At 43.1% G+C, this 19,562-nt stretch overlaps 1 protein-coding gene across 1 annotated transcript in view; it reads right to left on the bottom strand.

Moving 5' to 3' along the window:
• Positions 1 to 1,449: 1,449 nt before the first annotated feature.
• PADI3 (peptidyl arginine deiminase 3) overlaps positions 1,450 to 19,562 on the bottom strand; it is a 144,734-nt gene continuing 126,621 nt past the window's right edge. The window contains exons 11-16 of the mRNA XM_044671294.1: positions 8,933 to 9,087; positions 8,130 to 8,274; positions 7,472 to 7,574; positions 4,666 to 4,736; positions 2,746 to 2,889; positions 1,450 to 1,908 (exon numbers count right to left, since the gene is read on the bottom strand). Coding sequence (XP_044527229.1) covers positions 1,675 to 1,908; positions 2,746 to 2,889; positions 4,666 to 4,736; positions 7,472 to 7,574; positions 8,130 to 8,274; positions 8,933 to 9,087 — 852 coding nt within the window. The 3' untranslated portion in view covers positions 1,450 to 1,674. The remainder of the gene's footprint in view (positions 1,909 to 2,745; positions 2,890 to 4,665; positions 4,737 to 7,471; positions 7,575 to 8,129; positions 8,275 to 8,932; positions 9,088 to 19,562) is intronic.

The following is a 19,562-nucleotide window of genomic DNA, read 5'->3' as shown; positions in this document are numbered from 1 at the left end:
GCAGACTTTCTCTTCTCTTTAGCTTTCCCAGCCCTCTAGCTAGGTGCCCCCACAAACCCCAAGTTTCCATTTACTCTTTTTTTTCAGGCTTTTTTTTTCAATGTTGTCCCAGCAGGACCAGTTGGGGAAAAAGAACTGGGGAATCTTCAGACATACTTTCACAGGTGAAAGGGGCTTTTGAGATCTCCTGGAAGAGGGGTGCTTAAACTGCTTTGTGTTATGTGTACCCCTCAGTGAACCTCTTAGAAGAATGGCTGTTGCCTCTATTCATAATTGAACTAAACGCTACATTTCAGTTTGAAGTTAGAAAAAATAAAGATTTTTTTCAATCCAAGTCTGTAGAGCCTCTGAAAATCTATCTGCAGACTCCTCAGGGGTTTCAGGGACCTCAAGTTAAGAACCTTTGAACTGATGACTTTCACGTTACAAGAGAAAACTGAGGAGGACTAACCTTATACAACTAAGGAGAGGCTACCCAGACAGATAAGTACCAAGGACAGCTAAGTAGTAGTGCAATGGATAAAGCTCTGAGTCTAGAGTCTGGAAGATCTGACTTCAAAGTCCACCCACTTCTTCCTGCCTTAGTTTCCTCATCTGTAAAATGGGGATGCCATAATAGGACCTACCTCCCAGGGTTGCTGTGAGGATCAAATGAGATATTTGTAAAGCTCTGAGCAGAGTATTATTTTATTTTTGTCATGTTCTGTGGTTTCTTCCAACTCTAAGATTCCATTTTCTAATTAGGCTCTATTCCTACTCTCTCAGGGGCATAGACCCACAAAGGCTTTTAGTCATGGCAGCAAGAGTTAAAGTTAAGTGCTTCTAAGAATTGCTCGCCCTGGTGATGCCAGGTATTTCTTCTGTCCTGGTAAAGATTCATTGATTTGAAGAGAGAGAGAGAGAGAGAGAGAGAGAGAGAGAGAGAGAGCCTGGTACTGTTCTTTCTACAGATGTGGAAACTGAGGCTGAAGAATAATCATGATTTGGATGGGGCCCACTCACTGAGTCAGCAAGACTGGGGAGCAGAGAGCCCCTTAGGACCTCTCTAGTTCTGTATTCTCTGCCCTATGTGCCCCACCTTTGCACCTTGGTGCCTTTCCCGCAGGGGTCTCTGATAGTGGTCCTCTGTACTAGAAGAGGAGGTGGATCTCACAAGTAGACTAGAATTTCGAGCTGCAAAGAACACAGACTGTCAGAGCTGGGAAGGACTTTAGAAGTGAACCCTTCCAAGCCCTTGTAGAAGAGGAAGCTCAGGGTCAGAGGAAGGAAAGCCTTCCCCAACATCCCATGACCAGTGAGTGTCTTGGGCTCCTTCCTATGCGTGCTACAGGAGACAGAGGACTCTGGCTAGCACAGCCACATAGACAAAGTCTTCAGAACTTTATTAGGGTTTCCCAGCATGTGGGTTCTTTGATCTCAATCCTTCTTTTTTCTTGGTGTTGCTTGATGAGCAATGGTCTCATTTCTTCAGCCGGACAGGGTTAGGCTGGGCTGTCTGGAATCTCCGGGTAGCCAGAATGGGTCTGTGGTTGGGATGGGCATCAGCCCCAGATTGGGGCCAGAGGCAGGGGCAGGCTGTAGGAACCAAGAGCTGAACTGGGCCCAGTGAGCAGCCCACTGGAGCTCACTGACAAAACTGACCAGAGAAGAGGAGGTGAGAAGAGAGGAATGTGCTCAGGGCGTCATGTTCCACCATTTAAAGGGGAAGGGTTTCCTTCGGACGTTGGTGCCACAGTGCACCTCTCCTGAGCGGATGTGATAGGTAAAATAGTCATCAATGAAAGTGCACTTCAGGCCCAGGGGCTCCAGCAAGGCCCGCACCTTCTCCTCCAGGCAGCATTGTCCATTGATGATGGGCCCAAAGGGCTTGGGGATCCCTAGGTGCTTCCCCAGCACAAGCATGTTCACCTGAGGCAGGAGAAGAGAAAAAAAAATCTTAAATCAGTCCTTGATCCCCCTGGCCCTATAGGGTGAAGGGAGGGCTGGATTGGGAGGCCGGGGAGTCCTGGGGTTATCGATAGATATTCATAGACTTAGAGCTGGAAGGGAACTGAGAGGCCACCAAAAGCCAACCCCCTCATATTCAGAGGAAGAAACTGAGACCCAGAGATGGGAAGTGACTTCTTCAACTCCTCCCGACACTCAGTGATCAGAGGCAGGATCCAAACCCAGGTCTTCCAATTTCAAATCTAGAGCTATTTCTCCTGCCATTCAGTTCTGAGACCAAATCTCTGAGTTGTTTCAGCTTTATGCTCTGTAAAATGAGGGAGTTGGACTCCCTCACTTCCCACTCAACATCCTATAAGGAATGAGATGCTCTCTGCTGTCTCTCCAATACTAGGATTTGTTTTCCTCCTAGCTGACATTGAATGTCAGGGCTAGAAGAAGCCTTAAAGGCCAGTACAGCCCAGAAACTGATCCAACTCTCTCATTTTACTGATATGGCCCTTCAGGCCCACGTAAACTATTGGATGTTGGAGTCAGGATTTGAACCCAGAACTCTTAGATCCATATTCTATGGATCCATTAAATCAGGATGAATCTCTAGGATTCTGAACACTGTTCTGGCCTTCCACACCCCAGGACCTCCTCAATCACAGAATGAGCCCCACGCCTTGAAGAACAGACACCCCACGATCACGACACCCTAGGAGGCTGCTCCCTGGGCTGGCTTCCTCAATGTTCTCACAGGATAATGGATCGCACACCCCACACCTGGACTGGCCTCAGCTACTGACTTCCTACCATGTCTGGGAACAAAGCCTCAGCTTTCAGTTCATTTTTGGAGACCACCATCTTTAGGCGGAAAAGCTGCGGGATGTCGATGATGTCCTCCTCGGTCAGACCCAGCTCCTGTTTTAGGATCTCTCGGTTCCAGTCAATGCAGCTCTAGGAAAGGAAGAGATGCTGTCAGCTGGCTCTCTTCCATGGAAACCCAGCCACGTGCCCCCTGAGTGACTTGAGAGATTTCTTCAACAATAAGTACTCACTAAAGTTAGGACTAACCCAATCTGAGGATGTACCAGCTTAGGGAAGCAAAGCAACCCACTAGGAAGAGAGGGGCCATAGAATGTCAGACTTAAAAGGGGCCTTAGAACCCAGAATGTCAGAGCTGGAAGGATCTTTAGAACACAGAACATTAGAGCTGGGACAAAGCCTAGAACCCAGAATGTCAGACTTAGAAGGGTCTTTAGAACCCAGAACATCAGAGCTGGGAAGGTCTTTAGAACCAAGAACATCAGAGCTGGGACAAAGCCTAGAACCCAGAATGTCAAAGTTAGAAGGGGTCTTAGAACCCAGAATGTCAGAGCTGAAATGGTCTTTAGAACCACAAATGTCAGAGCAGGGAGCAGCCTCAAAGATACTCTTGTTCTACCCTGTTATTTTACTAATGAGATAGCTGAAGCCCGTGGAGGGGAACGGTCTTGCCTAAGGTCAAGGAGGGAGTTGGATTTGGTGAAAATTAAGGTTTCCTCCCCACCTACTTATGATTCACATTTTAATACTTCTAAATATTCCATTGTTATTTCTTTGCTCTGTGTGCATGTGTGTTTCCATGATCACTTTCTAACCAACAAACAGGTCCTACCTCTTTTACATCTTAGTTGTTCTCCATGAGAAGCTGCAATTAAGAAATAATTGAGAAGAAACCCATAGTCCATTGCTAGGCCAATCTAGGATAGAGGTTCTTAACCAGGGCTCCATGAACTTAGAATTCATGAAAAGCACTTGGTAAGACTTACTGCACTACACAAATGTCAGCCATTATAATTTAATATTTTGACAACTGTAATTCAATAGAACTGGTTCCCTTTGAGAGCCTATGGATTTTATTTTATGCATTGAAAAACATAATTCTAAGAAAAGGTCCTTGGGTTTCACTCAGCACTACCCAAGGGGTTTGTTGTTTGTTGTTATTCACTCAATTCAGCCATGTCTGACTCTTTATGAACCCATTCGAGGTTCTCTTGGCAAAGATCCTGGAGCAGGCTGCCATTTCCTTCTCCAGCTCATTTTCCAGGTAAGGAAACTGAGGCAAACAGGGTTGAGTGACTTGGCCAGGGTCACCCAGCTACTAATTGTGTGAGGCTGGAATTGAACTCAGGAAGAGGGGTCTTCCTGACTCCAGACCCAGCACTCTCTCACTGAGCCACCTAGCTGCCCTCAAAATTACTGAGGATCCCCCAAAGAATTTTTGTTTATGTGGATTATACCTATTGATATTTACCACATTAGATATTCTTTTTAAAAAGTCTCAATATTCCCATGAAAATAATGTTGACCTTGTGGATATCCTGAAAGGGTCTCAACGACTCTCAAAGATCCCTGAGAACTTTTGTCTTTTAGAGAACTGCCTGTGGCTCACAAGAGTTTAATGACTTGCCTATGGCAAGTAGCTGGTGTCTGATGTGGGATTCCAAATGTGATCATCAGGACTCTAAGTCCATCATGGCTAAACTCATAAAATATTAGAAATCACCCAATCTGACCACCTCACTCACAGGTGAAGAAACTGAGGCCAGAAGTGTGGCATCCCACTGAGGTCCCATAGAGAGTAACTCACAGAGACTGGATTTGAACCCTATCCTGCTAGTTTTAAATCCTGTGGACTTCCCCTGCTTCTTTTTTTCTGATCACATCTCCCAGAATCCCAGATGACCATACCTCCGCATATTGATTGTGCTGTCTCAAGGTTTTGTCCGACAGAACCTCCTTTATCATCATATTTCCTTTTTCTGTCGTGGAAACAAAAAAAAAAAAAATAAGAGGGGGTTGCAGCAGGCAAGCAATCAGCTCTTTGCTTCAGGCAGACCAAGAGTCTTGGGTTATAATTCAGCTCTGTAACCACACATAACCTAGACAGCAATTTGTAAAGGGAAGAAATACAACTCATGGGACTGGAGCATTCTAAATTTGGCTTACAATAGCCAACAAAGGAAAACCACCTAAATGTTATAAAATATAATTAAGTGTCTCTCAGTGAATGCCAAAGAACATTACTGGAACTCTCTTGTAAATTTCTTTCTTTCTTTTTTCCTTCCTTCCTTCCTTCCTTTCTTCCTTCCTTCTTTTCTTTCTTTCTTTCTTTCTTTCTTTCTTTCTTTCTTTCTTTCTTCCTTCCTTCCTTCCTTCCTTCCTTCCTTCCTTCCTTCCTTTCTCTCTTTTCTTTCCCTTACTTTCTGTCTTAGAATCAATATTGCATATTGGTTCCAAGATAGAAGAGTGGTAAGGGCTAGGCAATGGGGATTAAATGACTTTCCCAGAGTCACACTGTTAGGAAATATCTGAGAGAGATTTGAACCAGAACCTCCTGTCTCTAGGCCTGGCTCTCAATCCTCAGAGCCATTCAGTTGTTCCCTGAAATTATTTTTTAAGTAAGTGAGGGATTCTAAAGGAAAGAGTTGAAGAGGTAACCATTCAAGGTACAACTAGGGTATTATCTCATGTGTTATCAAGTCATAGAGGTGGGAAATGAAGCAAGTGGGAAAGTATGGCTAGGACATAGGATATGTGGAGGGGAGTCATGTATTGCAAGACTGGAAAGACAGAATCTAGGTGACATGTAACAGTGATAGGAAAAGCTTCTAGAAGAGAATCTTGGGCCCTCATTCTGAAGGTTTGAGGAACAGAGAGGGCTTGGGACTAGGGTACCATAGCTTCAAGACCATGGTGGTGGTTGTGCCAAATGGTTGTATAGACCAATAAGGGAGTGTTGTCTGGGAATGCGCTGGTGAATGTTTAATGATCAGCTCTTTTCTCCATAAATAATAATATCCAGGGCATGCTTATAAGCTTAACTGACTTCACGAACATTTTCTCCATCACTTAAAAAAAACCAACAACCTTTACCTTCTGTCTTAGAACCAATACTGTGTATTAGAAACAATACTATGACTTTCCCAGGGCCACACAGCTAGAAAGTGTGTGAGGCCAGATTTGAACTTAGGACTTCCCATCTCTGGGTGTGACTCTCTATCCACTAAGCCAGCTAGCTGCCCCTTCTCCATCTCTTTTTAAAGTCTAGACAATCAACAGAATAATAAATCAAACCCAGCTTGGTAGTTTGTCAATTTCTTAAGCATGAGGCTCACAATGAAAATTTAACAATAGGCTTGCCAGAATCAATATAAATTAGTTCTAGCATCCCCCTAAAGTATACTAAAGGTCATCACTGTGGGGCAAAGCCCCATTTGCACTGGGCTATTTACAGCTTCAGCCTTAATCCCTTACTATTAGACTGTAAGCTTAATGAGGGCAGGTAACTTATTTGAACTTTGTGTTTCCTTAATACCTAAAGCGGTAAATATAAGGGGTTTAATAAATGTGGGGTTTTTTTGAGGGGGAAACTATGTGGTGCAGTGAATAAAGTGCTGGACCAGAAGTCAAGAAGACCTAAATTCAAATCTAAACTCAGACTCTTCCTAGCTATGTGACTCTGGGCAAGTCACTAACCCTATTTACCTTAGTTTCTTCATCTGTAAAATGAGCTGGAGAAGGAAATGACAAACCACTCCAGTACCTTGTCAAGAAAATTCCAAATGGGATAATAAAGGGTCAGACATAACAATAACAAATGTTGTTGTTTTTTTAAATTAAACTGAATGATGGAGGAATCCTGAGTTTTCAAGAATCTTGAATTATTTCCCCACCTCTTCTATTCCTTGGATATGGGATCTTGGGCAAGGTATTTGCTCTGTCTCCATATCAGTTTCTTCATTGCTAAAGTGAGAGGGTTGTGCTAGAATGATCTCTGAGTTTCTTGCTGTGTTCTACCATATCTTAGGTGTTAGATCTAACTCTCTCTGTTTTAATGTTCTTTGTTAATGTTAATGAGCTTTGATGTTCTAGGTTCAAGGCTCTTTCCCAGTTCTGACATTCTGTGTTCAATAGTGTCTTAGATGTTAGTCTAATCCTCTGTTTTAAGCTTTCTTGGAGCTTTGATGTTCTAGGTTCAAGGTTCTCTACCAGCTCTGACATTCTATGTTCTATAGTGTCTTAGTTTGTTAGGTCTAATCCTTTCTGTTTTAAGCCTTCTTGGAACTTTGATGTTCTAGGTTCTAGGTTCTTTACCAGCTCTGACATTCTATGTTCTATGGTGTCTTAGTTTGTTAGGTCTAATCCTTTCTGTTTTAAGCCTTCTTGGAGCTTTGATGTTCTAGGTTCAAGGTTCTCTCCCAGCTCTGACATTCTGTGATTCCAGAAATGGATCAGTTCTGAAGATTACCATTTGTTCCTAAACTGAATCTCCAAAGCAATTCTACTTTAGAGAGAAGCCCCAAGGCCATGGGTCACCTAATAAGTGATACGTCTTAGACTGGAACCAGTCACTGAGGCACAGAGTATTCCTGGTCTGCAAGCTCAGTTCCCTCTCCAATGGTGTCTGCCACTATGGGAAAGGGTCTACAATGGCCAACCTTGAAATAGAGGATGAGGAATACCAGCCCTTGGGAGCCTTGAACCAGAAACTCACTCTTAACCCCCTCAAGCATCTTCACATCTCCATGTCCCTCCTTCTCTTTCTCCTCAAATAGCTTGTAGCAGGTGCTGGGGCTGGCCAAGAGAAGCCTGAATCCCTGGAAGAAGAAAACATTCAAGTCAGGAGAGGGTTCTTCACAATAGATGCCCCACCAGTTTATCAATTACTAAATGCCCAAAGGGATCTTAAAATTCTTCCATTGGACCTCTAGTGACTAATCTCCACTCCATCTTATAGTTCAGTGACTTACTCAAGGTCATACAGTAAGTGGCAGAGTCCAGTCAAGGCCAGTTCTCCTAAACCATATTACTTCTCAACCAGGAATATAATTACACCATGATTCAAGGAAACTGAGACAGAGCTTTAGGGCACTAGCTCACAAAGTGGAGGCCAGGTACTGATTGAGGGTTGGGCGGGGGCTCTTAAATAAAGATAATAATTTACTTTTCTCTAAAAATTTCAGGTTGACAAATCACATTCTTTGAAGCACTTTGAGTGGGAAGGGGGAAAGGGAAATTACTTTGAGTAGCTTTATCCCTATTTTACAGTTCTGGAAATTTGGGCTTGAAGTAGTGAAGTGATTTGCTTAAGATCACACTTTCCCAATTCCATACAATTCTGTGAGCCCCAACACCTCCTCCCAGAACTGTACCTTCCCATCCTGGGCTGGGACAAAGCTGAGGAACTCATCCACGTGCCCAATGGACAACCAGTCAGAGAAGAGTCTTACAGGAGCCTGGACCTTCTGGGCAAAAAGGAAGTCCTGGAGCACTTTAAGCATCTCTCTGCTCACATCCCTGGAAACCACAGAAGTCAATGAGTGTCTAATAGAAAATGTGGGGAAGTCAGTGCAGTGAGTGCCATTTGGGGTCCAGAGAGGTACCTGCTATCAGTTACCCTGAAAAATGCAAACAGAGGAACTCAGAGGTCATCTGCTCCAACCACCTGTCTTATCTAGGAAAATGAAACAAGCAGCCAGCTTCTTCTTGGCTGCCTCCAGTGACAGGAGACTCACTATATAGTGGAGCTAAAAAGATTCTTAAGAACAGAAGATGTCAGACTGAGAGGGGCCTTAGAACACTGAATGTCAGAGCTGGGGGAGATCTTAGAACAGAGAATGTCAGAGCTGGGAGAGTTCTTAAAACCCAGAATGTCAGAACTAAGGGAGGATTTGGAACAGAGAATGTCAGAGCTGGGAGGGACCTTAGAACATAGAATGTCAGAATGGAGAGGATCCTTCAACTTAGAATTTTAGACCTTCAATGCCCCTTCTAATGTAGAATGACAGTTAAGAGAGCAGAGAATCTTAGAGCTAAAAGGACCCTAAGTACAGAATGTTAAAGCTGGGAAGGGGTGTGTTGGGGGAGAAGGGTAGGGGATGGGGTCAAGCTAAAGATGCCTGTCCTGTTAATTCACAAGCTAGCCAAAGCCCTTTGTCCATCTGTGTACCCTCACCTGGGGTAGCTGCTTCCACCAATGAGAATCCTTCCCAGAGGGTACTCCTTTCCTCCAACTGTGACAGGAGGGCTGACTTCCAGGTTCCCAAAGGAGTCCATGCCAGTGACCAAATCTTCCTCTGCCTCTCGAGTCACATAACCAAAATCTGGGCCCTGAGGGGTAAGGGGTGGGATGAGGGAGAGAGGGAATGAAGTAAGACTGAATTCAATTTTTTAACCACTAGATTACATTGTTGACTCACAATCCACTAAGAACATCAGATCATTTTCAAAAAACAAAAAACCAAATAACCCTTTTATTTGAGGGGGCAGCGAAGTGGCTCAGTGGATGGAGAGCCAGGCTCAGAGATGGGAAGTCCTGGGTTCAGATCTAGCTTCAGACACTTCCTCGCTGTGTGTGTGGCCTTGGGGAAGTCACTTAACCCCTATTTCCTGGCTTTTACAGCTCTTCTGCCTTGGATTGATTCCAAGCCTGAAGGTAAGGGTTTAAACCAAACCAAACCAAACAAAGCAAAACTATTGTTTAAGCTGCATCACCTTCATTCTTCCCTCTCATTCACTAAAGTTTCCCCGGCAAGCTGTTCTTCCTAGTGATGACCTGCATCCTACACTCTTCCACTAATATTCCCAGGGGCTCCTTATGGTAGTTTGGAAAAGGTCCCAAGATTCCATTAACCCAGGGAATGTCCAAAGGAGCATAAATCTCCTTCCTCAGTGTAAGCAGGTCAGCCCCTTCTCTGAAACTTAGAATCTTCAACTAGACACTCTAGTGAGTGATCTAGAGCCATGAGAGGCTAAATGACTTCAGCATCATACAGCCAGTATGTGCCAAAGGTACAACTCGAATCCAGGTCTTTCTTATTGCTTTTTTAAAATTTCCAGGCAAGGTAGCTCCCTGACCCATTGTTTCTGCTCTGGAGATGTCTTCTCCTCCTACCTGGTACCCCACCCCGCTCCCACTGGCCCTTTCTCCCAAATCCCCCCAGCTGGACTTTTCCATGCTAAAATATTCCACTTCTTATACCATCATGTTGATGGGTTCCTACTTGCCTATGTAGAAGGAGGGATGGAAGGCTAATAAGATACCCCTGAGTGAGTTACCCCCTCCTCTCTCTAAAATGCCTGGCCTTCTGCATCATGGAGGGTATCTGCTGTGCCGGGCAGCCCAGGCATCCAGCCTAGACCAGGAAGAGTGATGGAGAGACTGAAATGAGCTGGGTTCCCCCAAAGGAAAATCCCCTTCATCCAGATCGCTGATCCCTTCCCTCTTTCTCTGGGCCCCCCAAGGTCAGGAGCCAGGTGTCCTGGCCCCTCTGCAGATCTATTAGAACTTGTTCCTCTAGGGCCTGCCAAGAGTCCTGGCACACACCACTGGAGGGGCTCAATCAATGGTTATTGACTGGCCGATGGTTGGTGTATCCTCACTCCATTCTCCTCCCTCCCTGGGTAGCAAAAGCTCTATTCTTCTTCTGTGTGGGTGATCGAATGCCCCAGTGATTTTTTTCTGGAGGCCTCTTGCCTTCACCATTTTGAGCTGGCTCATTTCTTTGGTGGCCATCTCTAAATCCTCTTTCCTTCCCCTCCTAAATAATGGTGGTAGTTTGAGATGGTCCTATAGCAAGCCAGCAGCCAAGGGTCGGGTTCCAAAAGATTCTCCCCCAGGCTCCTAGAGAGGTTGGAGGCCTTGCTGTGTTAGAACAAGCCTGGCAGGGGATTTTAGAATGAATGCCAGCCGGGTTACACCTTCCCCTGTGCCCTTCCTGGCAAGAGCAAGTGGAGGGAGGATTGTGAGATCAATCTGTGGTCACCATGAAAAAACGACGTAGCGGAGGGTTGGAGGAATCTCGCCCAGGGGTGAGAACAGATCTATGCAAGAAAGGGACCTGGATCTCCTCCCGGCTGGACTTCTGGAAGGTCCTTTTGGCCAGTAAACAAGACCAAATTGCCCTCCGTCCCCCCTGGGGCGTTGGGATGAGGACAGACGGAGCTAAGAGGAGGACCGTGCGTAGAAAAAGAAACCACCCTGGAAATGCCAAGGATTATGATGGCAATAACAGCACTGGCACTAGTAATGATGGTGATGATGATGATGATGATAACCACCACCTCATCCATGCAGGGCTGACCCTGGGCTCTAGAAGGCTGAGAGGATGGGCTCAAACTCAAGCAAAACCTAATGGGTAGGGGGCAGCTGGGTAGCTCAGTGGATGGAGAGTCAGGGCTAGAGACGGGAGGTTCTAGGTTCAAATGTGGCCTCAGACACTTCCCAGCTGTGTGACCCTGGGCAAGTCACTTGACCCCCATTGCCTACCTTTACCACTCTTCCACCTAGGAGCCAATACATGGCACTGACTCCAAAATGGAAGGTGAGGGTTTAAAAAAACAAAACAAAACAAAAAAACCTAATGGGTGCCAGAGCCTTTGGAGCCAATAGTGCATCTCCTTCAAAGGTTGTTTTGAGTTTATCCTGGATGTATTTCATATAGACACCTCTGCATTGTGTTTATGAGATATAGAATCCATCATGTATGCTATATAACATATATGATGAGTTTAACAGATCTCATAGTTATGGTAGAAAATAAAATATGGCATAACATAAGATCTGACATCAAGTACAGGTGGCTGGGTGGCACAGTAGATGGAGTGCTGGGGCTGAAGTCAGGAAGACTCATCTTCCAGAGTTCAAATCCAGCCTCAGACACTTATTAGCTGTGTGACTCTGGGCAAGTCACTTCTCCCTTTTGGTCTCAGTTTCCTCATCTGTAAAATGAGCTGGAGAAAGAAATGGCAAACTACTCTAGGATCTTTGCCAGGAAAACCCCAAATGGGGTCACAAAAAATTGGATATGACTGAAATGACTGAATGACAAATATATATATATATATATGCCATATATATGTATGTACTGAATTTATCCTGTACATGTATAGGATAGATATCATATAAATGATATATAATACATAACACATAGGAGTATGTGACATAAAATACATTGCATATATAGTATATAACATATAATACTGTACATTTTATGATTTTTAATATCAAATTGCTCAATTGTGCCTATCGTGCCAGGGCCTCCAGTGTAGAGGGGCTGATGGCCCATAATTTATACACAGGAAATCACTTTATGTAATAAATTGGCCATATTGTTACTTTTTATTTTAAAAAAGGCTTTCTTTAGGGGGCAGCTGGGTGGCTCAGTGGATCGAGAGCCAGACCTAGAGATGGGAGATCCTGGGTTCAAATTTGACTTCAGATACTTCATAGCTGTGTGACCCTGGGCAAGTCACTTAACCCCCATTGTCTCGCCCTTACTGCTCTTCTGCTTTGGAACCAATACATAATATTTATTGATTCTAAAGCAGAAGGTAAGGTGTTTTTTTTAACTTTCTTTAAACAAGGAAACTTGGAAAAGAAAATATTTCAAGGCATCATTTCCATAGAACTTTCTGATTTTGTTTTCATCCCAAAGGTAGACAAACTCTGGCCAAATCCTTTCACCTCAAACCTCCGTGGCTTAGAAAACAGAAAGGTATTTTCTCCACGACTGTATCTGCACAACACCAAACATGTGGACAAAAAGTCAAAAAGAACAAAAAAACAACCCATCAGACTCTTTGTTGCTTTTGTGCAAATTCAGCTTTTTTTTTTTTTTTTTCATTTTGGGCCCTTACTTTCTGTCTTAGTATCAATTCCAAGACAGAAGGGTGGCAATGAAGGTTAAGTCACTTGCCAGGGCCACACAACTATGAAGTATCTAAAGTCAAATTTGAACCCAGGACCTGCTGCCTCCAGGCTTAACTCTCTATCCACTGAACTTCCCAGCTGCCCTACTTGGTAACAATTCTAAAACGGAAGAGTGATGAGGGTTAGCCAAGGGTCAAGTGACTTCTTCAGTCACTAAACCCCAATTGCCTGGCCCTTACTGCTCTTCTATCTTAGAATCCATACTTTGTATTGATTTTAAGATGAAAGAGAAGGGTTTAAAAGCAAAGATTCTTTTGGTTGTCCTGTAAAGCTAATTAGTAAACTGAGTAAAAGTTTTTAAAAAATGATCACATGCACACATTTACTCACGTAGAAAAAAAAGGTGCCTTTAAATTGTTTTAGGTGTTTCTAAACTACAAACATTTTGTAAAAGTAGTCTGTGTACTTGCAAAAATGCAATGAAACTTTTAATCATTTCTTGCAAACCAGACCTTTGTCTCCTATCTCAGATACTTCCTAGAATGTGACACTGGACACTCTCTCAGCCTCAGTGTTCCCTTTTGTACAATGGGAAGAATAATGGCGTATACCTCTGAGAGTTATTATGAAAATCAAACAAGATATTATCTGAAAAAAATTACTATTTGTAAATCTTAAAATGCTCTATAATGCTAACCATTATCTTAGCTATCTATCGGGCTGTATATCTATCTATCACCCATCATTCGCCTATACCTATTTCTCCATCATCTATCATTCATCTATATCTCTCTCCATCATCTATTATTCATCTATACCTATTTCTCCATCATCTATCATTCATCTATATGTATCTCTCCATCATCTAACATTCACCTGTACCTATCTCTCTATCATCTATCATTCACCTGTACCTATCTCTCCATCATCTATTATTCATCTATACCTATTTCTCCATCATCTATCATTCATCTATATGTATCTCTCCATCATCTATCATTCATCTATATATGTATATCTCCATCATCTATCATTCACCTGTACCTATCTCTCCATCATCTATCATTCATCTATACCTATCTCTCCACCATCTATTGTTCATTTATAAGTATCTATCCATTCAGGATCACTGAGTGGTACAATGTAGAAAGTGCCCGGCTTGAAATCAGGAAGACTAATTTTTCTGAGATCAAATCTGGTCTCAGACACTTAATAGCTATATGACCTTGGACTAGTCACTTCACCTTATTTGACTCAGTTTCTTCATCTGCAAAATGATTTAGAGAAGGTAATAGCAAGCCATAGCAGTATCTGTGCCAAGAAAACCCCCCACAGGGTCATGAAAAGTTGGACAAGACTGAAAACCAACCAAACAACAACAAAACATACCAGGACGGTTTTGATAGGGAAATCTTTCAGTCCTCTGTTTCGGGGTGAGTCAAAGACAACGGGAAATATTTTGTGAGGGGCTTGGATGTACCCAAACTCCATTTCATCCTATTAGAAGCAGAGGGATAATTGTTATCAGTTCAAGTGCAGCCCTTTGGTAGTAACAACATGTCCCCAAACAGCCATCCTGCAGAGAAGTCAATTGCTTTCAGATTTCTTTGGATATGGGAGTCGCACTAGGATTCTCTACTTTCTTACTGGTCCCCTTTTGGTGTCCCACCCAAGAGAAATTGGGCCATAGATGCAGTTACAGTCCCTACCCCACTGTAGAATAGCTAGAAGCTACCTGCATCCATATGTCATCCAAGTTTTCTTCCTCAGGACAGATGGTCAGCTTGCATTTGGCCGTCTTGGCCAAGGCCTTCACAGAGTCCACAAAGCTCTTGTTATCATAAATCCTGGAAAGATCAAGGAAGAACCGCTCATCCCAAGGGGCCTTGGGCACTAGACACATCAGTGACTTGAGGTAGAGTATTCCTTCAGTGCCTCCAGGAGGCTTAGGGACCCGTGGGTGAGGAATGCCATCTTAAAGGCAGACTCACTCCATGGCAGAGTAGGGAAGGAAGACAGGTGGCATCCCTGATTTTCCCCAATCTTTGTTTGCAAACACACGCTCCCATCTCAAGATTTGGCTCAAACTAGCCAGTCCTGGTGTGTCCTCAGCACCCCAGAGGAGGAGAAAGGAGACAGAGGTCTGCTCTAACCCTGAAATAAGGAACCTTGGGAAATAGAAAACCAGAGCTGAGAGGGACCCCAGAACATACACTGTCAGGGCAGGAAGGGACCTTAGAACACAGAGTGACAGAAAAAAAGGCACTTTAGAATAAGGAACATCAAACTGGGAGGTATTTCAGAATATAACTGGTCAGAACCTTAGAACATGGAAAGAAACAAGTAAAGAACAATAAATGACCTTAGAACATAGAATGGCATAGAATGTGCAGATTAATTTAATTCAATTTAATTTTTTTAATCCCTGGCCTTCCATCTTAGAATCAAATTGATTCTAAGGCAAAAGAGTGGTAAGGGCTAGGCAATGGGGGTTAAGTGACTTGCCCAGGGTCACCTCGCTAGGAAGTGTCTGAGATCAGATTTGAACCCAGGACCTCCCATCTCTGGGCCTGGCTTTCAATCCACTGAGGTACCCAGCTGCCTCTAGAGATGATTTTTTTTAATTTTTAAAATATTTTTTCACCTAGTTACATGTTTCATGTTCTTTCTCTCAGGGTTTATTAATTTTAAAATAAAACGATGTCAGAACTGAAAGGGACTTTGGGACATATAGAATGTCAGAACTAGAAATGACCTTGGACAGTAGACTGTTAGGACTGGCAAGGGCGTCAAGACATAGAATTGCAGAGGCATGCTAGGAGGGACTTGGAACACGAAACGCCAGAGCCTCCAGAGCCTCTAGAACACAAAATAATCAGGGATGAGAAATGATCTTAGAGGTCAATTAGTCCAATCCCCTTGTTAGAGATAAGGAAACTGAGGTTGGAAGTAGGGAGAAATGGAGAAAAAAATGGCAGAGCTGGGACTAAAACCCTGGATTATCTGACTGCGTCTTGTGATCCTTCCAGTTAAACTTTTCTTCTAGGTGGTTCAGTGAATACAAGATTGGATTTGGAGTCAGATCCTGCATCAGACTCTTAGTAGCTGTGTGACTCTGAGCAGATCTCTCTATGCCTCAGTTTCCTCATCTATAAAATGGGGATAATAATATTCTGACCTACCAGGGTTACTTTTGTAAATAATGTTTGTAAATTGCTTTTCAAGCCTTCAATTGCTATTTTAATGTGATTATTGCTCTTTTTATTGTTATTCCCGTTATTCTCATCACCCACCTCTGCCTTCTCTTTCTATGTCATACTTCCAAGAGAAGACATAGCTGTTGACCATATCATGAGCAGATCGCTTTATTTATCTCAGTATATATCAGTAAAGAGAGAAGTTTAAAAAGTACAAGACTGAATTTTTTCCCTCTCATTAGACAATCAGCTGTCATTAAGAGTGTGGGCATAGCTTCCTGTTGGTTCTGAGGAGACAGTATCCAGGGTTGATGAGAACCTTCATATTTGTGGGTAGAATACTTGGGGTTACAAACCTGGCTCTCCTACCATGACCTCAGTTTCTCCTCTGCAAAATGATTGAGGATTGGATGATCTCCAATATCCTTTTCATCTCTGACATCGAATATTCCAAGATCCCATTGTAGGGCAGTGGAATAAGAGTGCTAGGTTTAGAATCAAAGGATCCGAGTTCAAATTCCACATCTGCCACTTACCTCTGTGACCTTGGGTAAATCATTTTCTACTCTGGACCTTATATTCTATAAAACAAGAGGGTTAAACCAGATGCCTTCTAAGGTTCCTCCTGGCTCTAAATCTAGGATTCTACGGACCCTTCCAGTTCTGACATTCTATGTCCTGCTCTAACATTCTGTGTTCTAGGATCTCTTCCAGCTCTGAGAGTCTCTATTCTAAGGCTCTTCCCATTCTGATATCCTCTACTCTAAGACTGTCCCCAACCCAATCATTCTATGCTCTTGTAAAAAAAAAAAAAACTCAACCTTCCATCTTAGAATCAATACTGTGTATTAATTCCAGTGTAGGAGAGCAGCTAAGTGACCAGGGTCACACAGCTAGGAAGTATCTGAGGCCAAATCTGAACCAAATTTAACCTCCCACCTCTAAGCCTGATGATACTAAGCTCAATATTAATACTAGCTATGTGACCTAAAACAATACTAATACTAATACTAAACTGAACCACTTCACTGCTCCCAATTCTGTATTCTAAGGTCCCTCTCACCTTTTGTATTTGATGTTCAAAGGTCTCTCCCATCTCTAATTTTCTATATTCTTTTTTTTTAAACCCTCACCTTCCATCTTGGAGTCAATACTGTGTATTGGCTCCAAGGCAGAAGAGCTTTAAGGGCTAGGCAATGGGGGTCAAGTGACTTGCCCAGGGTCACACAACTAGGAAGTGTCTGAGGCCAGATTTGAACCCATCTTTAGACCTGGCTCTCAATCCACTGAGCTACTCAGCTGCCCCCTCTATAGTCTAATAGTAGATGTTCAAAGGTGCTTTCTAAGGTTTAAATTTGAAATGTAAGAGTATCTTTCTTCTTCATCCTGTGTAGTTTAGAAAAAATCTTGAACCCTTTGAGTCCATCTCCCAGAATTCTTTCCCCATCCCAAAATTCCTTCTTCCCATTTCATTTACATGCATCTTTACATTACGGTTTATATAGCTCTATAAGCTCCTCCCTCGCTCTCTCTTCCATGTGAGTGGCTTGGGTGAGCTCCCTCTAGACTCTAGACTTTTAGTTTCCCTTTTTTGCTTAAAATTTAAAATTTAAAGTTAAATTTAGTACATCTTATTAAATATAATACTTGGAGTATTTGGGGGTATTAATTTTTTAAATCTACAGTCTTTCATCCTTTGTCCTTCTCTCCTTCCCTCCTTTTGCCTCTTCCACAACACAAAACTAGAGCGATGGCATTGATCTGACTGTCACTCTTTGGGTGGCAAGTTATCAAAAGGGCAGCTTAATGATCTTTAGGATGGTTTCTTATTTTGGATCCTGGGTGAAGGGAAAGCCGAAAAGCTCTGAGCAATGGGGAATCGGGATCCTAACAGCTTTCAAAGGTCTGGGTCATGCTCCCTCCTCCAACTCCCAGTGTGGGCAGCATCTCCCTCACCTGCACACGTACACCTCTTGTGGAGCCTGAGTATTTGGAGTCATAATCCAGGGTGCCACACGGAACACCACCGTGTCCTCAAACAGCAGAGCTTCTGGGATAGGCTGGGAGAGGAAAAAGAAGATGTGGCTGGTTTCTTGCCATCACCACACTGACTTAGCAGAGGATCACTCAGAACCTCTCATTGTCTTCTCTTCCTAAACTTTACCCCCTTCATTTGATGATGGAGACATGAAGGTCTAGTCACATCAGCCACATCTGTAATCTCCAGCATTATTCATTCATTCATTCATTCATTCATTCATTCATTCATTCATTCATTCATTCATTCATTTAATTGCTACTTGCATAGAGCACTATCCTGGGCTCTAAGGGAGATACAAAGCCCAGACGTGGTATAATCTCAGCTCTCTCTGAGCTCACAGTCTCAGGGGAGATACACCATAAACACAGATAACTATAAAGTATAATTGTGCCAGAAAAGAGTTATTGTTCAGCCATTTCATTCATGTGACCCCATTTGGGATTTTCTTGAAGGAGACACTAGAGTGGTTTGCCATTTCCTTCTCCAGCTCATTTGACAGATAAGGAAACTGAGGCAAACAGGGAGAAGTGACTTTCCCAGGGTCACCCAGCTAGTAAGTGCCTGAGGTCAGATGTAAATTCATGAAGATGAATCTTCCTGACTCCAGGCTCAGTGCTCGAACCATTACACCATCATCACATAACTGATTTTCAAAAAGAGGGTTCTAGAATCTTAACATCATAGATTGCCTTTTTTTTTTTTTTGCTATTATTGTTGTTCAATTGTTTCCAACTCTTTGTGATGCCATTTGAAGTTTCCTTGGCAGATACTAGAGTGGTTTTCTATTTCTCCAGTTCATTTTACAGATGAGGAAACTGAGGCCAACAGGGTAAAGTGACTTGCCCAGGGCTAGTTAAGTATCTGAGGCCAGATTTGAACTCAGGGAGATGAGTCTTTCTACTTCTAAGCTCAATGCTCTATCCACTGCGCCACCTGGATGCCTCATGAAAAATGAGTTAGAGCAGTGATTCCCAAAGTGGACGCCACCGCCCCCTGGTGGGTGCTGCAGCGATTCAGGGAGGTGGTGATGGCCACAGGTACATTTCTCTGTCCTATTAATTGCTATTAAAATTTTTTAACAATTAATTTCCAGGGAGCTAAGTAATATTTTTTCTGGAAAGAGGGCGGTAGGCCAAAAAAGTTTAGGAACCACTGAGTTAGAGCAATGCATGATAAATTCTGAGGGAGAGTTGTTACAGATGAGGTGATCACAGCAGGCTTCTCGAGGTAGGCAGTGGACTTTAAAGTGGCATTTTGTCACCTGATCAAAGAAAGCTAAGACAGTATAGGACTTGTTGAAGGGACAGAGAGTGGTCCAATTTGATTGATGTGTAGTATTTATAAGTGTAATAGGACAGCTAGGTGGTATAGTGGAGAGAGTGCTGGGTCTGGAGTCAGACTCATCTTCCTGAGTTCAGATCTAATTTCAGACACTAGCTATGTGACCCTGGACAAGTCACTACACCCTGTTTGCCTCAGTTTCCTCATCTGTAAAATAAGCTGGAGAAGGAAATGGCAAACCACGCCAGGAATGAAAACACCCAATGGGGTCATGAAGAGTTGGACATGACCGAAACAATTGAACAACAGCTCCAAATAAATGTAAATAAGACTGCAAAGATCAGGTGGCATCAAAGGTGGATGCAAAACAAAGGAATCTGAATCTATTCAGTTGGCAATAGGGATCCATTGAAGT

This window comes from Gracilinanus agilis, chromosome 3 (genome assembly GCF_016433145.1).
Source record: "Gracilinanus agilis isolate LMUSP501 chromosome 3, AgileGrace, whole genome shotgun sequence".
Lineage (NCBI taxonomy): Eukaryota > Metazoa > Chordata > Mammalia > Didelphimorphia > Didelphidae > Gracilinanus > Gracilinanus agilis.
The sequence above is the reverse complement of the archived record's forward strand: the minus strand, read 5'-3'. Positions and strand labels throughout refer to the sequence as shown.